General features: G+C 36.9%; 1 protein-coding gene across 1 annotated transcript in view; it reads right to left on the bottom strand.

Annotated features, from left to right (window-relative positions):
• Positions 1 to 5,826: 5,826 nt before the first annotated feature.
• The window catches only part of Fam126b (family with sequence similarity 126 member B), a 70,354-nt gene continuing 56,733 nt past the window's right edge, over positions 5,827 to 19,447 (bottom strand). The window contains exons 9-11 of the mRNA XM_029566264.1: positions 18,496 to 18,655; positions 17,611 to 17,778; positions 5,827 to 12,990 (exon numbers count right to left, since the gene is read on the bottom strand). Of these exons, the coding sequence (XP_029422124.1) occupies positions 12,389 to 12,990; positions 17,611 to 17,778; positions 18,496 to 18,655 (930 nt within the window). The 3' untranslated portion in view covers positions 5,827 to 12,388. The remainder of the gene's footprint in view (positions 12,991 to 17,610; positions 17,779 to 18,495; positions 18,656 to 19,447) is intronic.

The following is a 19,447-nucleotide window of genomic DNA, read 5'->3' as shown; positions in this document are numbered from 1 at the left end:
CAGAGATCCACCTGCCTCTGTATCTCCCAAGTATTGTGATTTAAGCCATGCACCACCATGCCCATCATCACCAAACTTTTTTTTTTTTTGAGAAATGGTCTCCCTGTAGCTCCCAGCTGGGCTGGAACTCACATGTAGACCAGGTTAGCCACCTGCCTCTGCCTCCCAAGTATTGGGATTAAAGGCATGCACCACCATGCCTGGCCTATCACCAAACTTTTTAATAAAGGCTTGTTCTGAAAAAGACAGAGCAGGACCAAGCATACTATGTACAAACTTGAAGAAACTTTACCTCAGACTATGCAGGAAACTCAGATAAAAAGATCTCATTTAAGACTATGATGTCAGTCTATGTGTTCTAGGTATCAAGTACATCTTATGGACAAGATACATTCATACTGCTTCTTAAATTTAGGAAACTCAATTTTTGCCCTTACAAATATCATGAAAAGATTCCTATCAATCTGTATTAGGGTTCTCCAAAGAAACAGAACCAGTAGAATGAATATATATGTATAGAGATTTATCAGTTTAGCTCACAGGATAGAGTCCGAGTAGCCCAATAATGGCTGCACCACACTGGAGAGGCTGAGAATCAGTAGTCGCTCAGTTCACGAGGCTGGATGTCTCAGTAGTCCCAATCTGGCGCTGAAGGTCTGACGAATTCCAAAAGATCAGCTAGTCTTCAGTCTACAGCAGCAAGACGAACTCACCAGTGAGAAGGCAAGCAGCAAGAAGCCAGGTGTTCTCCTCTGCCATGGCCTTTTATACAGGCTGCCATCAGAAGGTAACACCCACATTTAGGATGTGTCTTCCAGCTTCAGATCCAATCATGAAGATCTCTCTTATTTCAGTTAATCCCAGATCCAGTCAAATTGACACCCAGGATTAGCCATCACGCAATCTGTCAGTCACAGAAAATCTGTTTTCATCCTTGAGACTCTATAATATGATCTAGGCAGTTGCCACTGCTTTTGGTTGCCCAGCAGCACTAGATGTTAAGACCCTGTGGCTGAAAACCCCACACATTTTGGTTGTAGGGCATAGAGTAATCAAACTGGAACTGAGCTGAAACTGTCCTCTTTCCTGGCTAGCTTTCAGAGTGCTGGAAGGGGCCACACGTACTAGAGGAGAATTATCAACAGTCTTACCCAGCTGTGGACTCTGGCATGCTACGCTACTGACTGACCAGACAAGATGTACTCCCTGGTACAACAGTGGCATTACTTTCTGATTGGATAAGGCCAGTGCACAAGAGGGAATTCACATCTAGTCCTATAAACCTGGTTAAAAACCTGAAGCTGGGGAGATCATCAGCTCTAGTGGGTAAGCAACTTTTGTTATTCTGCTAAATGATGGGTCTATCAAATTGCCTTCTAAATATTAATATTTATAGCTTAGTATTGCAGTCAGCTTTTTCTGCAAAGCTGACTTGTAGAAGCTTCTCTTTGTAGTAGGCAGCAGTTATTACAAGAGACTCACTAACTGGTCAGAATAAGTAATTGTTAAATAATCATCCATAAATGGGACATCTATATATCCCCCTCCAAGGCTCAGGGAACATTACAGAAGACACAGAAAGAATAGAACAGCAGGAGGAAGGAGTGGAGTCTTGTGGAATGCCATCTTGGTATAACAGGGCCATTGTACTCTTGAACTCACACCAGCTACCTGCACGTAACCTGCACAAGATTGGACCCATCAACATTCTGTAATGGAGGGTTGAGGGGCTCATGAAGCCCCTGATGATCTATAGGCAATTAATGGTTATCAGGGGGAGGGGCTCACAAGTCCCCACCCCTCCCCCAGCATCTTATAGGCAGTCAACAGTTGATGGGGAGGGAGAGAGATTTTTTCCGCTGGTAAGTTGACCATGCTTCTGTAAATAACACTTTACTCAGGCTTCTGTAAGCAACCCTAATTAAATCTGTTGGTTCACACACAGACATAATAAAATGTTTTCTATTTATTCTATAAAACTCTGAGCCTCAGGTTGGGCTCAGTGGGTGAAGACCTTGCTGCTCAAATGTGAGGATTTGAGGTTGAATACCCAGAATTCACATAAAGTCAGGCATGGAAGTGCTTATGTCTGTAATCTCAGCAGCACTTCTATGTGAAGAAGGGAGGTGGAGGCAAGAATCCCCAGAAGCTCCCAGGTCTGCTGGCTTGGCATGTGCAGCAGAAAAAAAACAACACAGATCCTGTCTCAAACAAAGTGTGAGGACTGATACTTGAGGTTGTTCTCTGACCATCACGCAAGAGTGCACCTACACACACACAAATATATACATAGCCACAAAAGATAAAAATAAAACTTCGAGCCCCTGAATATGTCAGTACATAATGTCCAGGTATGGCTTATTCTTTGTAGCCCGGGCTGACCTCAAACAATGTAGGCCAAGCTGGCCTCAAACTCAAAATTACTGTGATCCTCCTGCCTCAGCCTCTGAAGTAAGGGATTACAGATGCATGCCACCATGCTGGATAGCCTCCCTTTTAAGGAGCTTAAGAGCCTAGCTAGGAAGAATCACTTAAGTTCAATACAGTAAGGCACAGTATGAATTAAGACAACTACCACATAGCTCAGCTTGGGGATGGGTTTAACAGAGAAGTCCAGTCTGTTCAAAAGAAAAGTTGGCTCTAGTCAAGCAACAGAGATTGGAAACTGGAAAAGACATTTCCAGAAGGATACAGTTGCATAGAGAAGGTATGGTACTAGTAAAGGTAGAAAAGATGGATTTTAAAAAGATAAAAGGAAGGTGGTTGGGGAGATAGTTCAGTTGGTAAAGTGCTTGCTGCATAAGTATGAATACCCTAGAACCCATGTAATGCCATGAACATGTAGCATGCACACTTGTTCCAGCTAGGTGAAGGCAGAGACAGGAGGATCTTTGGGGCTCCCTAGCCATCTAGTCTAGCCTAATTGATGAGTGCCAGAGTATGGAGACCCTGTCTTAAATGAAGTGGCTGTCATTCCCGAGGATGACACCCAAGGTTGTCTTGTGGTCTACAAACACACACACACACACACACACACACACACACACACACACACAGAAAAAAAAAGAGAAAAAAATCCCAAACAGTATGATTTGGGGACAGGAGAAATGGGCAAGGCATAATTGTGAGGTTGCTCCTTGGTTGCCGTGGATATCAGTAGATTGTGTGAAACATTATTGAGAGAAAAAGGGTAGGAAAAAGATGAGTTTTAGCTTCAGTCTATTCTCTACCTGCCTCAGATTTCTAAATGCTAGGATTTGACTTGTTTTTGTTTTCTCCAGTGCTAGAGCTTGAACACAGGGCTTAGAGCATGCTAGCAAAGCACTCTATCACTAGATACATCCCCAGCCTTTGGTTTGGTAATAAGATATTTTTTCCTTATAATGGAGCTTTGGATTGAACCCAAGACCTTGTACATGCTAGTAAATACTATCACTGAGCTGCACTTGCAGGAGGCACCTACCATGACTTTGGTTTCTAAAAGTTATCTAGTTAACAGTAACTAGCCTGAAATTCATTCAAGTAGCCAAGGCTAAAATAGTGATGTAGGAGTTGTCTGCATATATAGGTAAAAGGTATCAGGGGACTAAGCTGTGCAAGGAATGTGAGTAAAATAAGTAAGATACCTCATCATCTGGCAGTAATGGTTCAAAGTTGCAGACAGATTTGAGACGGTCTTACTATGTAGTGTAGGCTGGCCTCAAACTCATATGATTTCTCTGCCTCTGCCTCCTGAGTGCTATGGTTACAGCTGTGAGCCACCACACCCAGCTCTAGAGTTCAGAACTTTTGAAATCATAGAGGATAACAGGATATTAAGAATATTTTATGCTAATATGATGGCTTTCATAAAGTGGGGAAAGAATTAAGGCTGCTGGGAAAAAAGGTAAGGTGATGAAACTTCGGAACAGAAACTAAAGATAGTAAGAAAGTAGAAAGGCCAGTAAGTACTAAAAGTTCTGAGTGTTAGGAGCCAGTAAAGCTAATAGATCCCTATTAAATGTCATGGGTAAGGGGACTGAGTGGGTGGACTGAAGCATTTACATGGATGAGTTTATTTGGGGAGGGAGCTATGTTTATGGAATGGGTTAGTGATACCTTCTGTCAGTTTCTGTTTTGTGTATTTCTCTAGGAAAACAATCCTGATTGGGTCAGTGGTTCTGGACATAAGTTTAGCTATGCCAGACTGTTACATAATTAGTTTTCCATTCAAGGCCTTGGGTAAGATCCTCAGCATGAGGAAAGGAAGGAGGGGGAGAAGGAAGAAAACACAATGTCAGAGAAAAAATTGATGAGAACTGCTGGCTGAAGTTTGAGGAAACAAACATTGCACAGGTGGCTCTAAAACTGAAGACCACATAGTTGGTTCTGGATTCAACGAAAGAAAAGGGCGGAAGAGGGGAGGGTAAAGAAAAGGGAGATGTTATTAATAAAGCTGGCATCTCTGCAGAACGAATCCAAGAAAGAAAATTTTCTGACATTTCAGAACTACAGTTTTGTCCCAAGAAACTGGTTTAATCTTAAAGATTTGACTGCTTTAGTGCATGTGTGTATAAAGTTTGACACAGGGTCTTACTATGTAGCCCTAATTGGCCTGGAACTCACTATGTAGACCAGGCTGGCCTTGAATGCATAGTGATCTGCCTGCCTTTGCCTCCTGAGTGCTAGGATTAAAGACATATGCCACCATGCTTGGCCCATAACACATATATTATGTATTAATTTCACTTTTGCCTTTATAATTTTTAACACTTATTGAGTGTAAGGGTACACATGCTAGGACACCTGAATGGATGTCAGAGGACAACTCAAGTCAGTTCTCTCTTTCCACCGTGTAGCCCTGAGTCCTGGAGACTGGGTCATCAGGCAAGCATCCTTACCTGCTAAGACACTTGCCCTAGCCCCCCCTTTTTTAAATTTTTTTTTATGTGAGTGTATTGCCTGCATGTATGTAAGTGTATCCACGTCATGCAATGCCTGAGGTCAGAAGAGGGCATTAGATTCCCCTGGAACTGGAGATAGTTGTTAGCTGCCATGTGGGTGTTGGGAGCTGAACCTGGGTCCTCTGCAAGAGCAGCCAGTGCTCTTAACAGCTGAGCCATCTCTCCAGCACCCATTTGTTTTTGAGATAAGTCTTCTCACTCTGTAGCCCAGGCTGGTCTCAAACTCAAAGCAATCCTCTTGCCTTAGCCTCCAGAGTGCTAGAATCACAGGGGTGTGACACCATAACCAGCATTTCTGTCTTTTCATTATTTCCCAGTGTCATATTTTCCCCCAGAAGATACGGTCTTCCTGTAGCCCCAGTTGGCCTAGAATTCACTACCAGGCTGGCCTTGATCTCAGAGATTGGCCTGCCCCTGCCTCATGAGTGCTGGGATAAAAGGCATGTGTCACCTCACCCAGCTTAATTATTTTTATATAATTAATAATTATATAAATAATTAAATTATAAAAATAATTATTTTTATATAAAAATATTTTTATGTGTATGAGTGTTTTGCCTGCATGCATGTGTGCCATGTGCCTGAAGTACCTGCAAATACCAGAAGAGGGCACCAGATCCCCTAGAACTGGTGTTGGCTGTTAGCCACCATGTGGGCACTAGGAACCAAACCCTGGTTCTCTGCAAGAGTAGCCAGTGCTCTTAACTGCTGAGCCATTTCTTCAGCTCCTGGTGTCACGTAATTTCATGTATTGCCTTACTTTAATAAGATACTCATGAAAAATTTAGATATATATAAATATCATGGTTTTCAAAAATACAATGAAAGGACTATAGTAAAGTATAAAACTAAGGTAAGATAAAATCCACTCAGGGAAATTCAGTTAAAAGCCAAATAAAGCTGTATTTTTGTACTGTACAAAAGAAAATTTACATTCTTAATATAGCTAGATACACCTGGGGAGAAATTATACATCCCTCAAGAAACACAATATTTAACATGTGAGATATATTTTCTGCATTGCAGACTGATACTGAGTTTTATACATCTTTATTTACAATAACTTAAAATATTTTTAATCTCTGGCAGATATTTACAAGGTCAACAGTGACTACATTTCACATTTTAACAATCAACAGCATTAATCAGTTCAGTAAGATGGTAATGGCTCACATGCACCAATAAATATGATCTTAAATGTGCATTTTCTTTCTTCAGCTCTGAAAAAAAATGATTTTTCACTAGTCCTAGGTTGAAAGGACATCATTCAATAAAGATCATACTTTTTGCATGTCTGCCCTAAATTTTCACCAGCACCATTCTCTGAATATGTGGGAAGTTGATGTTGGTTAAACAAAAACACCAGCTATATCCTTTTATGAAACAAATATATGAAAATGGGATATTGTTTGCTTGTTACAGAAATCAAATTACATAAATCCAAGGTAGTAAAATTCTTGTACTGTAAAAACCATTTCATTTAACCAGTTTTAAACTGACTGTAAAGCCAGCCTAATTTCAAAACCTAGGCCATTATTAGTAATTATTTAGAATTGTCTCTTTCCAAGAGCAAGGCATTTATTTCTTTTTAACAATCATGTGATATGAAAAAAATATTTAACTTGTTTGGAAGAGCAGTTAAAAAACAACTGTTTTATAATTTAAGAAATCACGAAACAGTTTAAATCTTTTAGTTCTATACATTTAAAAGAATATTTTAGCTTGATTTTTTTTATGCAGACAAAAAATAGTCAAGGGTGAACATGTACATAAATTATGTAAACAAACCATACCAGTTTAGGCAATATTATACTTGTTAGAAGTAACTTCCATTGTGCACTGAGAGGTGGATTTCTATAGTTTCCTCCCATAATTTTATCTTAGCAACCCATAATATACCAATATACGAATTCCAGACATTTTTCCCCTTTTTATTCAATACTCGTAACCGAAATCCTCCATTTTAATAAGAACATGCCACAAGGAATAAAATTAGGACATATTCTTTCATTGGTACTGTTAATGGAGTGTTGAGATCTAATTCATGCAAGAAAACCAAATAAAATCTTGTATATTTACTGTATGCACATTTTCCAATTTAAAGAATTAATATTTATTTCCCTCAGGATTAGAAAGCAATCACTTTGTTAAAGGAGCTTTATTCCTTAACAGGTGCTTTAAAAATGATTTTGGTCAATAACATTTTCTTTGGTAAATTTTGTAATCAATGAAGATGCAAAAAGTATCTTCTGATATGATTAACACTGAACTGTTTACACTCAGATACAGCAAACCAGATAATTATTCCTATATATGAAGATGGACTGTCCAATTAAGTTCACGTTTCTCTGAAAATAAAAAGACATATTAGATCTACCTCCAGATACACAATTTCTTAAAAAAAGACTCATTTACACCTTAAGCTATATTTAATTCTACTTTTTTGGTAAAATTCCTATTAAATGTAGTAGCATAATAGCAGACATATGAATATGTCTTAATTTGTAAACATTATGAACCCACTTTTCTCAAAATTCAGAAGAAAAATATAGAAACTACATCTCTGTACTATGCTGCCAGTTATTTCACATCATTCCTAGCTTTCTGTGAACTTGCATCCTGAATTATTTGATCTGTGTATACTTCTCATAGGATGAATGGTTAGGATTACAAAAATACTGTGAACAAAAAAAAAGCCCAAAAGTCAGGGTTAGAAAAAAATGTGCCCACATGGGCAAGGAAGCGGGGTTGCGCCACCTGTTGGAGTATTTCCTATGTAGTTCAGTACCAACGTGATATATTCACTGGATTCACATGCTATAAACAATACTAAAATTTGTCTTAGCATGGAAAATTGTACCAATCTGATGACTCATGATTTTATTTGGATTATTAATTCTACACTGTATTCCATGTTCATATAATCTAGCAAATACTCTAATTCATTAGCTAGTTCATTTTCAAACCACTTATTTCTGAAAAACACTTTAAAAAATTTTAAGTATCATGTATCTCACCCAACTCAGTGAAACAATAAACAGTAATCATTCAACTTGAAAGATAAAAAGTCTCATGGTCTGACTAACATATCCATAGTATAGTAAAGTTGCCTTAAAATTCTTATAGAATTTCTAATCACGAACATGAGCTATTAATTTTAATTGAAAAACAAAGTATTATTGAAATACTGGGCTTTTGTGAAACAAAACAAAAATGTACTTGTACAATACAAAACAAGTTTAAAAATGGAGAGAGCCTCCTTGCCAGTGTTTGTACAGTGTGATACCCATAAAGACAGAACTACTATTTTTATTTATAAATGAACATGCAGTGAATTAGATGAGACAGCTGATTGTCACAACTAAAGTACTCAAAAATGGACCCACGTAAACCTCACAAAGTGAGGTAAGAAAAATGCCCTACTTCATTAGAATACTCACAAAAGTAGTGCAAACAAAAACAATGTGAAGGAAGTTACTCAGTATCCCAGTGTCTGATAAATAATTATAAGAAATTTAAAGCAACTAAATGGAATACAGGCTGGAGACCTTGAGCTTACACAGCTGAAACCAAGGCATTTATAATGGTGCATATGGCACACACTGTAAATGACAAGGCCACTGCTCCATTATGGAGTCATAAGCTTCACACTCACTCAAACTTTTTTCAGTCAAATAAATATTGCTTTTATCTGCTCTAAGCATGGTAAGGTCCAATCACTCAAAAATTAATGGAACTGAGTTTTTTTACCTTTACTTTTCAATCCTCCATTGTTCAATACAAATTTATTGGCAGGTTTGGTGACTGGAAACTGACTGCTTCAAAAACCACTTTCAAATAGCTAGAAACACTGATCCAAGTCATTTCATTGGGTTTATTTTGCACTTAAACAAATCCCCACAAATATAAACAGCATGGCAGCATATAACATATGTGGCAGAAAGTTAGTAAGGCATAAATTAGGAAAGAATAATGTACCTATCCTAACATTTGTAGATACCTACATTTCAAACACTTCCATCAGTATTTATTATTCTACATTTTTCTGGATTTAATACTTGTCTTAATGTGTTATATTCACCAACTACTAGATCAGAAATATAAATAAATTGCAGAAATGGCAAAGCACTACATATCTATCAAAGTATGGATATAGAGAGGCAGTGGATTGTTAATATGCATTTGACTAGCGACAAGGTTTGATTCTGGCTCTGCTTCTTAGATATGAACCTCATATCCCAATCTCTTTGAGCCCCAGTTTCCTGAGGATGAATGAATGTGTGTGCCTGGTAAATATTAGCTAGATTATCTTTAGGGTCTTTTCTAGCAGAAAAATACTGATTCTGCAGTAACTAGGCACAGAACACTGGATTGGAAAAGGGTGAGAGAAGGAATCAATGTTTTAATGACAACCATTTTTCTCACTGGCATCTTAAAATATTTTCATACTTTAAAACTACTTCTAAATTAACTTTTTACTTTATATTTTAGTTTCTTATTAGCAACATGACTTTAAAATTAATGTCACATAGTAGAGCTCTTAAAACCTTCAGCTATTCCTTAATCTGACTCAACATAGGTGGCATCAATCAAAAAAAAATTTTTATAGAAAACAAGTATTTTCTCCCTAAACATCCTTTCTATTAATGGGATGAACTTTTACAGAAGTATTTTTTTTTTTTGGTCTTTTTGAAACAGGGTCTCCCTGTAGCCCCAGCTGTCCTGGAACTCACTATGTTGACCAGGCTGGCCTTGAACTCACAGAGATCCACCTGCCTCTGCCTCCCTAGTGCTGGGATTAAAGGCGTGTGCCACCACGCCCAGCAGAAGTACTTTTATAAAGTTGTTAAAAGATAAATTGTAAATATTTCTGGCTTATAACTGTAACAGCTGCTAAACAAAACCATTTTCAGTTAGATGCCAATAATGCAAAGGGAGCAAAACAATTCTTAGAAAACTGGACAATTTGTTAAGCTAACCCATTTCATTTTAGCTATTATCTCATACAGAAAATTTATTATAAGATCCTGACTGTAAAGTATAAACAAAATAAAAATTTTTTCATTGAGATCGACTTGTAACCCAAAGACTAGAAAGCAAATGTTACAGGGTCATCATGTATTAATATATATGTATATAAACAAAATCTACACATCTGTACATACAGATAAATGAAATCTTTGAAGATGAAAGAAATCTTTAAAATCAATTTTTCAGTTATAACGTTTCTAACCAAAGGACATTTTCTTGTATTTACTATAACTTTTGCTATAATTTGGAATTGTTTGGTATTTCTTTTGTGCTTTAATTAAAATCATGCTTGATTTAGATGCCAGCATATATACAACTTGAGTTACAAAACAGCCAAATAAACCAAATAATTTTGCTATAAGGTGACTGACCTTTCTTGAGGTACTAGAAACTTGCCTTTTAGTATGTTACAAAAACATTTTATTGCACTAATTTTGGCTGTTTTATAATTCTTGTCATTTTCTTGATAGCGTTAAATTAGAAAAAACGAGGTCTAAAATGTCTTTGTGACAAATATATATACATACCATAAAGATCAATAAATCATCAGCTTTACCCCAAATTTTGGGAATGTTGTAGATAACATTTCAGGTTCTAGTTTTCTACTTTTACAGGAGTTGAAAAATGTTAAAGACCAACAAATCCACTCAAGGATGATTCTAATACAACATGCTCCCACCCAAACTCTCCCACAAGTGGTGGTGGTGTTAATGTGAAAAAAAGAGAGGCATTTATCTGGTTACTTTATTTATCAAAATCTACTGTAATTAGTAGATATAAAATTTTAAACTTTGTCCTAATTAGGAGAATACTTGCTTTCTATAAATTCAATATATTTTTCTTTCACAATAACAAAAATGTGTACATGTACAAAGACCTGTATAACTGATGTGTTTTTCTGGATGTATAATTCATAGCAGTTCAAGTCACAATACTGACTTTCAAAAACTCAATATATTCCCTTTTTCAAATATTAGAGCCTGAGACCCAGAAGAGATTATAATAACATCTTACCCATCCAAATTAGAACAGAAAAATTTAAACCAATAATATATTTTTGTGGCTTCTTAGCAGTTACCAAATGCTACTTACATACATTCAACATCTAGCTTACTGGCATGATTTCAAAGTTTTATCAAAACGAGAAACTTTGCAGATATAGTAGAAGATACACAAATTGCATTAAACACAAAGGCAGTGTGGTCCTTGTGGAGAAATCAAGTCAGTACCCTCTGGTAGAAATGTTCTATAAAAATGTGTCACATTGAAGCATCAGTGTTTTCAACCAATTATCTGTCCCTGATGTGTTTCCTTGGAGTATATGATCTCAAGACCTTAGGTTTCTTAATCCAATATCTGACTGAATTTAGGTACATCTAGAGAGCAGCTGAAAGGGTTTCTCCAAAAGTCTGACATCACAGAAAGTAGACTGAGAAATCCCTCTCTTTACCTGAAGATGTACAGTCTCTACTTCAGTCATCATCAGCTCACAAAGGGAGAAAAAAAAATCAAAACCAATTAAAATGTCCCTTTACATACAATCGCACACAGGCTAAACAAAAAACACCCCTCCCCCCACAAAACCCCAGCACCAAAGTGTCAATCATTCCTGGGAAATAGAACATGCCCCTTGGAGTCTCTGACTTGTTAGTTCAATCTTTAAGGACAGAAATGCCCTCAAGTCCTTGTGGGAAGAGGGAAGACATGTTAATGACTAGAGAGCCATTGAGAAAGTGCATTATCAATTACATAGAGCCCCACCCTCCAATGGAGGTGGACACAAATTGATTTAAATGCCTCAATAATTAAACATTTATGTCCTTGGGATAAAGGGAAAGGGGGGAAAAGAGCTACCCTCATTTTAATGAGAACGTGCAGCAGTCCACCACCTTGCCCCATGCTTTATAAGAATATACAATTGCACAGACTCAGAGAAGTCCAAAGTCCTAGCAGAATCTCTGAGGCACTCCTGGTTAAGAGAAAAAAAATATGATCCAGTTATCTTCATAGTTCCATAGATCATGTGAACAAACCCGTTTTGTTTTTAAATAAAAACCAAAGAATCACTTCATAGGGATCATATACACCATTTCCTCTAACATATCCTCAGTCTCACAGTGCTGAAATGGGACTGATCAGCCTACGATGGATTGCACATCACCCAAGGAAAAAGGAAGGCATGAAAAGGCAAACATTTTACACTGCTTCACAAATACAATGACAAGGAACAGGAAGAGAGGTCAAAGGAGAGAAAAGAAAACCTTATTGCTGTTTCCATACAAAATACAGTATGAAGATATCTAAACTAAGTCAAATCTGATTACAATGACCAATATTTTCACAATGTGGGATGAAGTGTCTTGCACAATGAAATGTTCAGTTTAACAGGTTAGCAGAAAGAGGGGACATCAAAGCTACACCTGGGATATTAGCTGCATATTGAAACTTGGGGATCGAGACTGCTTGGTTAAGGGGGCTCCTGGGCTGAGGAGCTCTTTGCCTTCACCAGTGTGACCTAGCCGGTCTTCCTGCAGACTGATAGTTGAGTATCGATTAGCATTGGTAGCTGCTAGATTAGTAACTCCCTCAGTGCCAACCCCAACGCTGGTACTTGCTTGACTGCCATTTACATAGTCAAATGATTTACTTGAGGAAGCACTTGCTGTCCGAATTAGACTTAAACTATTGGTTTTTGGCACCACCTGGCCAGCAGGCAGGCTCAGGTGTTTCTTCATCGGTGTCAGCTCAATTGAATCTACACTAAGATCCGTTGGTTGCTGTACAAACTGCTTGTGAACTACTGAATCTCGAGGGCTCTCATTAGATTTGCTGGCAGATACTGTTTCTTTATCTTTGGCTGAACGCCCAGTTGCTACTTTCCTTAAGCTCCCCCTCTGAGAAGAGGAGGATGGTTTGGTCCCAAGTGGCTGGCTGCTGAGAGAAGCCCCTGATGAAAATCCTTCATCTGCATCATTCAGGTTTACAGATTCCTCTCCTCCATTTAGACCCTCAGCACCTAAAAGATGAATCAGAGAGACTCAGCAATAGTTATATTAAGTAAAAAGCAGTTGTGAACAACACTGACCTAATTGCTTGAATGTCTGTTATAGGTTTGTAAAGACTTAGTACTTTAATTTAGGGGAATAATCCTCTAAATCAAATTCTAATAAGCTAGTCACTGTGTTTGTTTAGCTTTAATTCAGTCAGCTTTTGTAAAACTGTCAACAAACATTACCTAGTATGCTATCAATAGTTAAGTATATAAAACTAAAACACAACATTTTTATAACACACTGCCATTCATTTGAAGTGACCATATCCACCTATTTTAAAAGAAAACAAGGATTTTTCCATTTTTCTTTAATTCACTGTACAACACATTGCAAAAGAGGCTCTAATTTCAGTTACTCAGAATTATACCAAAAAGTCATTTAAACCTGCAAGCTAACCTCTTTTAAATTATAATAAAAATTTAGATTTACTCAACAGATAACTGCCTTAATACAGCTTTTATATCTTTCATATGAAACTACAAAATTTGCTAACTCAACTAAACACCTACATTGCTGCAGTAACTTCACAATCATATTTTGTCTTATAGACATACCCTATACATAGATTTCAATATTTTCTTGATCAATTAATATGAAAAGTATATTGCTTATTAGGTAGCAGGGATAGGGAACTAGCAGGGATATTTCTAGTCTGTATTACATATTTCTAAAATAGCTTTCATTCTTTTTTAAAGATATTTCATTATTTTAAAATTTTATGTGTATGAGTATATTGTCTGCATGTATACATGAGTGCACCGGAGTCATGCATTGCCCACGTAGGCCAGAAGAGGGCGACGGATTCCCCTGGAACTGGAGTTCGGATGGTTATTAGCTGCCATGCGGGTGCTGGGAATCGAAACCAGGTCCTCTGCAAGAGCAGTCAGTGCTCTTAACTACTGAGCCATCTCTCTAGCCCCAGTAGTTTACATTCTTAACAATAAGATTTATTACTGTCACATTCACAAAATACTGTAACCCTTCACCATATGTCACATGGAAACTGAAGTTAGTGAAAGAATCTGAGTTTTTGTGGGAAGAGAATCATATAGAATATAATGATCTTGTAGTTTCCAGAAACCCCAATTCTCTTACAGAAAGTGTGATCAAATAGTCTCAGAAAGTAATATTTTCTTCTTTTAAAAACTGATATTCGTTTGGTACATTAAAGTTTTTCCCAGACTGCTAGAAAGTATGAATCTATAAAACAGACATTAACATCATTGTCAAGGTAAAATGTTATAGAACAATCTAAATAAACATTACTTTGAGATACAGATTACCTAAGCAAAATGTATATAAAATATTCAAACACCATCTTTTACTTAACATAATACCTGGAAAAGTAAAAATGTTTTCTTGGCTATATTTTTTCACATAGATTAGCTATTTCTTTACTTCTTAAAAAAAATGAAATTAGGCTGCCCTTAAAGCAAAAGGTAACTTGTTACACACACACACACACACACACAAACACACACACACACACACACAGACACAAATAAATATATCCAGCAATTTAAATGTTTAATCATCATGCAAAGCCATGTGGAACTACATCTACCAAAAACAATAGCAGCTGACACCACTTCTCTCAATCCTTTCGAAAGAATTGTGTAGTATGTACCTCAAAAATAAAAACTTTAAATCATATTCATGCATCACTTTTAACAACTTACTTATAATTAGTATAAAGAACTCCAAAATACCCAAGAAGGTACAGTTCAGAAATATTAATAATATAAAATTGGATTCAGTTTATCTATACAGTTAGGAAAGGAGACTGAGAGATGTAGTGCTAGCTCTGACTCTTGCTACATGCAGATTCGATGCCCAAGCAGTATGGCCATAAAAGGGATGATAACGTAAAAAGCCACCATGCAAAAGAATCTACTGCTATTTTATATACTAGAAATGCTGGCTTAATATAGTGGAACACTGACTATACTTCAATCACAGACATTTTCCTAAGGGTTATACTTCCTTCAATTTAAAATATAATGAACATATTAATCTAAAAAATTATTAGCATTAATTTATGTGTGAGCATGATGTGTATTGTGGGCATGCATACCACAGTGTGTATGTGGAAGTCAGAAGAAAATTTCGTGGAGTTGGTTCTCTCCGTCCACATTCACATGAGTTTCAGGGAATGAACTAAGTTCATCAAGCTTATACAACAAGCACCTTTACCCGCTGGGCCATCTTGCTGGCCTCTATAAATACATTTTAAATTATAACTATTTAAAACCATTATTAGGCTGCCCTTATACCACAAAACATGTTTTCTTTTTTAAAGTAAATTATATATGTAATATTTATGGGTAATTATATATGTAAAATTTCTCATGGGTTTTAAGTAATTTCTATATTTTTGTTTAAAAACCAAGGAGCTAAAAAAGGAACTAAGTCACAAAGCATTTTTCCCTGTGTAATTTTCTCCATGGGTGATAACATTCACCATGTCAGGAAGCAACAACTGAAAATGATTTTAATTGGCCTTTTTATTCACAGCTGACTTTTTCATAAATTCAGCATCTATTAATACTGACTTAAAACTGAACAATGTAGATTAAAAGGTAAAATAATTTTTTAAGAAATTTCAAACACACTCAAGAAACATATTCACTTTCCTTTTGCTGATACAGCCCTACAAGTTCCCCCGAACTAAAATTTTACCAATAACAGGAGATATGCTAAAAGTTAATGGTACATTAAAGGAAAATCACTACTTTGGTTCCATTTTCAAAGTATAAGACTAATGAACCAGAAGCAATGCTTCAGATCAGTGCCATACTTGCTAGAATTTCATCAACTGTTAATATGGCACTATTTAAGCCAAATACTCACAACATCCCAGCAATAGTTATAAATATCAAATGGCTCATTTAGTCATCAAAAATGAGAAACTGCTGTTCAATGTGGGTCCACTCTGGTAACACATCCCTTCATAGTCTCACCTTTTCCATTTAAATAAGATACAACTAATTGCTAGGGATAAGATAAAGAGATATAAACAGACAAAAAGGGAAGGTCACATCTTCCATAAGGAAAGATCTCCAAAACAATACCAACTTCTGGGTCACCAGGTCATGCACATGCAGTACTGTTAAATGAAGTAAGGTCAATTTGGGCAAATGGGCAAGGAACTGAGGGTAGATTTAGATTCTTACTGAGCATGCTCAAATTTCTATACACCAAAAACCAAGAGACTTCCTTAAGGAAGAATTTAAATGCTTTACTTATGTTTACTACCTCTGGAGCACTGTTCTCAACTGTACTGTTGCCTTTTTCTTTTTACTTTTTTGGTCTTTTTGAGACAGGATCTCCCAGTAGCCCCAGCTGGCCTGGAACTCACTATGTAGACCAGGCTAGCCTCAAAATCACAGAGATCTGCCTGCCTTTGCCTCCCAAGTGCTGGGATTAAAGACATGTGCCCCACGCCCAGCCTAGTTCAGTCTTTAAAATAATAAAAATATATAATCCCTTTTAAAACTACTAGGTTTATTTATAAATTAATATAAAGGCTTTTACAGTGATAGGTTCCAGTAGCAATATATTAAATAATGAAAAATGATTTGGTTACATTTCTCTTTCACAAAGCTAACTCATATGACATGCAAAACAGCAAGTAAACTTTCCTGTCAGATAGTGATGGGGGCACAGGGCTCTTATTTTGAGATTCCTACACTATAGAAACAAGGGTCTACTAGGGAATTCGATTTCTAAATAATATATTTCAGTTCCATTTAGGAGCTATATAACAATTGTTTATAAAAAATTGTGAAATGTAGTAAGCTCCAGGATAGTATATTTACAGAGGAAAGATGTCAGTCATTCAGTAGTTGGATCTAGACAATCCACAATTTATAAGAAGCCAATCAACACCAGCATACTCTATCAATGAAATGTGTATTGGAAATTTGTATTAATTGGACACCCTAGGAAAACAAACACCAGCTCCACTTCAATTTCTTTCTTTTTTTGGTCTTTTTGAGACAGGGTTTCCCTGTAGCTCTGGCTGGCCTGGAACTCACTTTGTAGACCAGGCCGGCCTTGAACTCACAGAAATCCACCTGCCTCTGCCTTCCAAGTACTGGGACTAAAGGCGTGAACTACCACGCCCGGCTTCCTCAATTTCTTAAATGTGCTTATGTTTTAAAATTCTCTTTGCAATTTAGTAAATGATTATATATATACATGTTAATATTGACTAATAAGGCTCATGACCACAGTGTACACTTTTTTCTTTCCTAATGTTAGTAAACATGCTCAGTAATGAAAATTTCCAAGCATTTGCAGACCTTTTCACAGACCCCTGCCTTGTTAGTAGCCATGCCAAGCTGTTGTTTGATTACACAGGGAAGCAGACTCCAGGCCAGCACAAGTGGTAACTAAAGACTGTACCTAACCTGGTGCTAGGCATATGAGGGAGGAGGGGTGCTTTGCAAAGAGGAGCTAATACACCCAGGGACAGTGGAAACACACACTAGAATAGAAAGATGCTCTGCTTGGGGATAGAGAGCCAGGATCTTTTTCCAGCAACTGCCTCACTGACTTCTGCCTCCTCATCTCTCTCCTACCCTCTGTTGTGGCTGCTGCTGAGTTGGGCTCCGACGAGCCATGCTCAGGGGTCCTGGGCACCAGCACCTCCCCCTCTTGCACACGTTTGATCCCTAGGTCAGTGGAGCCGTGTTGGATCGGGGAGCCAGGAATACTCGAGTCAGCCTCGTTTGAGAAGTCAAAGCCATCTGGGATTCAACATATAAAATTTTAGTACTTTTGTGCTGCTCTATTCTTTTCTGAGCATTTTGACCCAGGCAGGTAAGAGAATGTATATATGGATATGATATAAACACAAGTACTATCTATATAGTTACATGTGTGTGCACAGCTTGCACACACATCAGGCAGCAGATGAACAATGTGAGGTTCGCAAATGAATAGGACTGAAAAATAGGGATCATTAAAATGACAATATTTCTTAGGCAAGACAGCTTCACTATTAAGTATCATATATCTATAAAATACTGCTGGGTTCAGAACTTAGAAAAAAAGAAAATATAAAAATCCAAAAATAAGAATCAATTCTTTTACAGATAGCTTGTATTATATTGCTAGTTTGACCAGTCATATAGTTTTCTCCCACAGTGCTCATACATGCATCTTTTTCCCAGTTAATAGGTTTAAAGAAACATTTCTATATGTTTTTATTACTAGTCAAAAAGGGCAAACTTTAAGTAGGTCTTATGTTTTAACATTCATAGAGCAGTCTAACCTTTTTCTGCTTTATAAACATATACATATTTACATTAAAATAACTAAACAATCACATTTTTAGTAACATTTTAAAAAGCAAGATTTTTACTTTATAGATAGTACTAGGCTATCAAGCATTAATATATTCTGTACAAAGACTGATAAATTTGCTTGAATCCATGAGCAAATTTTGGGAATTTTGTACTTGCCTTCTCTTCTCCATCTATGACGACGGATTGAAGCTGTGGTAATTGCAGTCCGAGAAATCCTCGGCACTGTTGGAGTGACTTCCACTTTAAGTACTTTCTGGCCTTCTTGTGAAGAATCAGGTGCATCAAATGGTAATGAGTTTTTCATGGCATTAGCAACCTAAAATGATAAAATAGGTCTTTACAAATTTACAACCAACATACAATTTGAATCTATTCCATAGTTCATATTTGTATAATTTCTTGACTATATATAACTTTTTTTTTTTTTTGTCTTTTTTGAGACAGGGTCTCCTTGTAGCCCCAGCTGGTATGGCACTCATTATGTAGCTGACCAGGCTGGCCTTGAAATCACAGAGATCTGCCTGCCTCTGCCTCCTAAGTGCTAGGATTAAAGGCATGCATCATCATGCCTGGCAACTATATATAATTTATATAACATATAAACTTGTAGCCAGGTGTGATGGTGCACGCCTTTAATCCCAGCACTTGGGAGGCAGAGGCAAGCAGATCTCTGTGAGTCCAAGGCCAGCCTGGCCTACACAGTGAGTTCCAGGACAGCTGGGGCTACAGGGAGACCCTGTCTCAAAAAGACCGAAAAAAAAAAAAAAAAACCCAAAACAAACAAACTTATATAATAAAAGCATGAATGTGTCAGAAATATTTATCTCCAATGTTCTATATTCTTTTCAGTGGGTTTTTCAAATGACAACTTATTTTTAAAATATGAGTCATACATTGCACTGGTTTCTTGAAGTTGTTGCGTTTCAAAGAGAAAGAGCATTCCAAAAAGTTTAAGATCTGTACCAAAGTATAAAAACAAGTTAGAATAAGTTTCTGATTTTTTTTCATATGATAAACAACAGAAAACTAAATCTGTGGTATAATATTAGGCTTAACTACTATCCTCAGGCCTCTTGGGGTAAGTATATAGTGCAGCTCTCCGTGCCCG

Source organism: Nannospalax galili, unplaced genomic scaffold (genome assembly GCF_000622305.1).
Source record: "Nannospalax galili isolate Female #2095 unplaced genomic scaffold, S.galili_v1.0 scaffold1199, whole genome shotgun sequence".
NCBI lineage: Eukaryota > Metazoa > Chordata > Mammalia > Rodentia > Spalacidae > Nannospalax > Nannospalax galili.
Note: the sequence above shows the minus strand (reverse complement) of the source record. Positions and strands in the feature narration are given on the sequence as shown.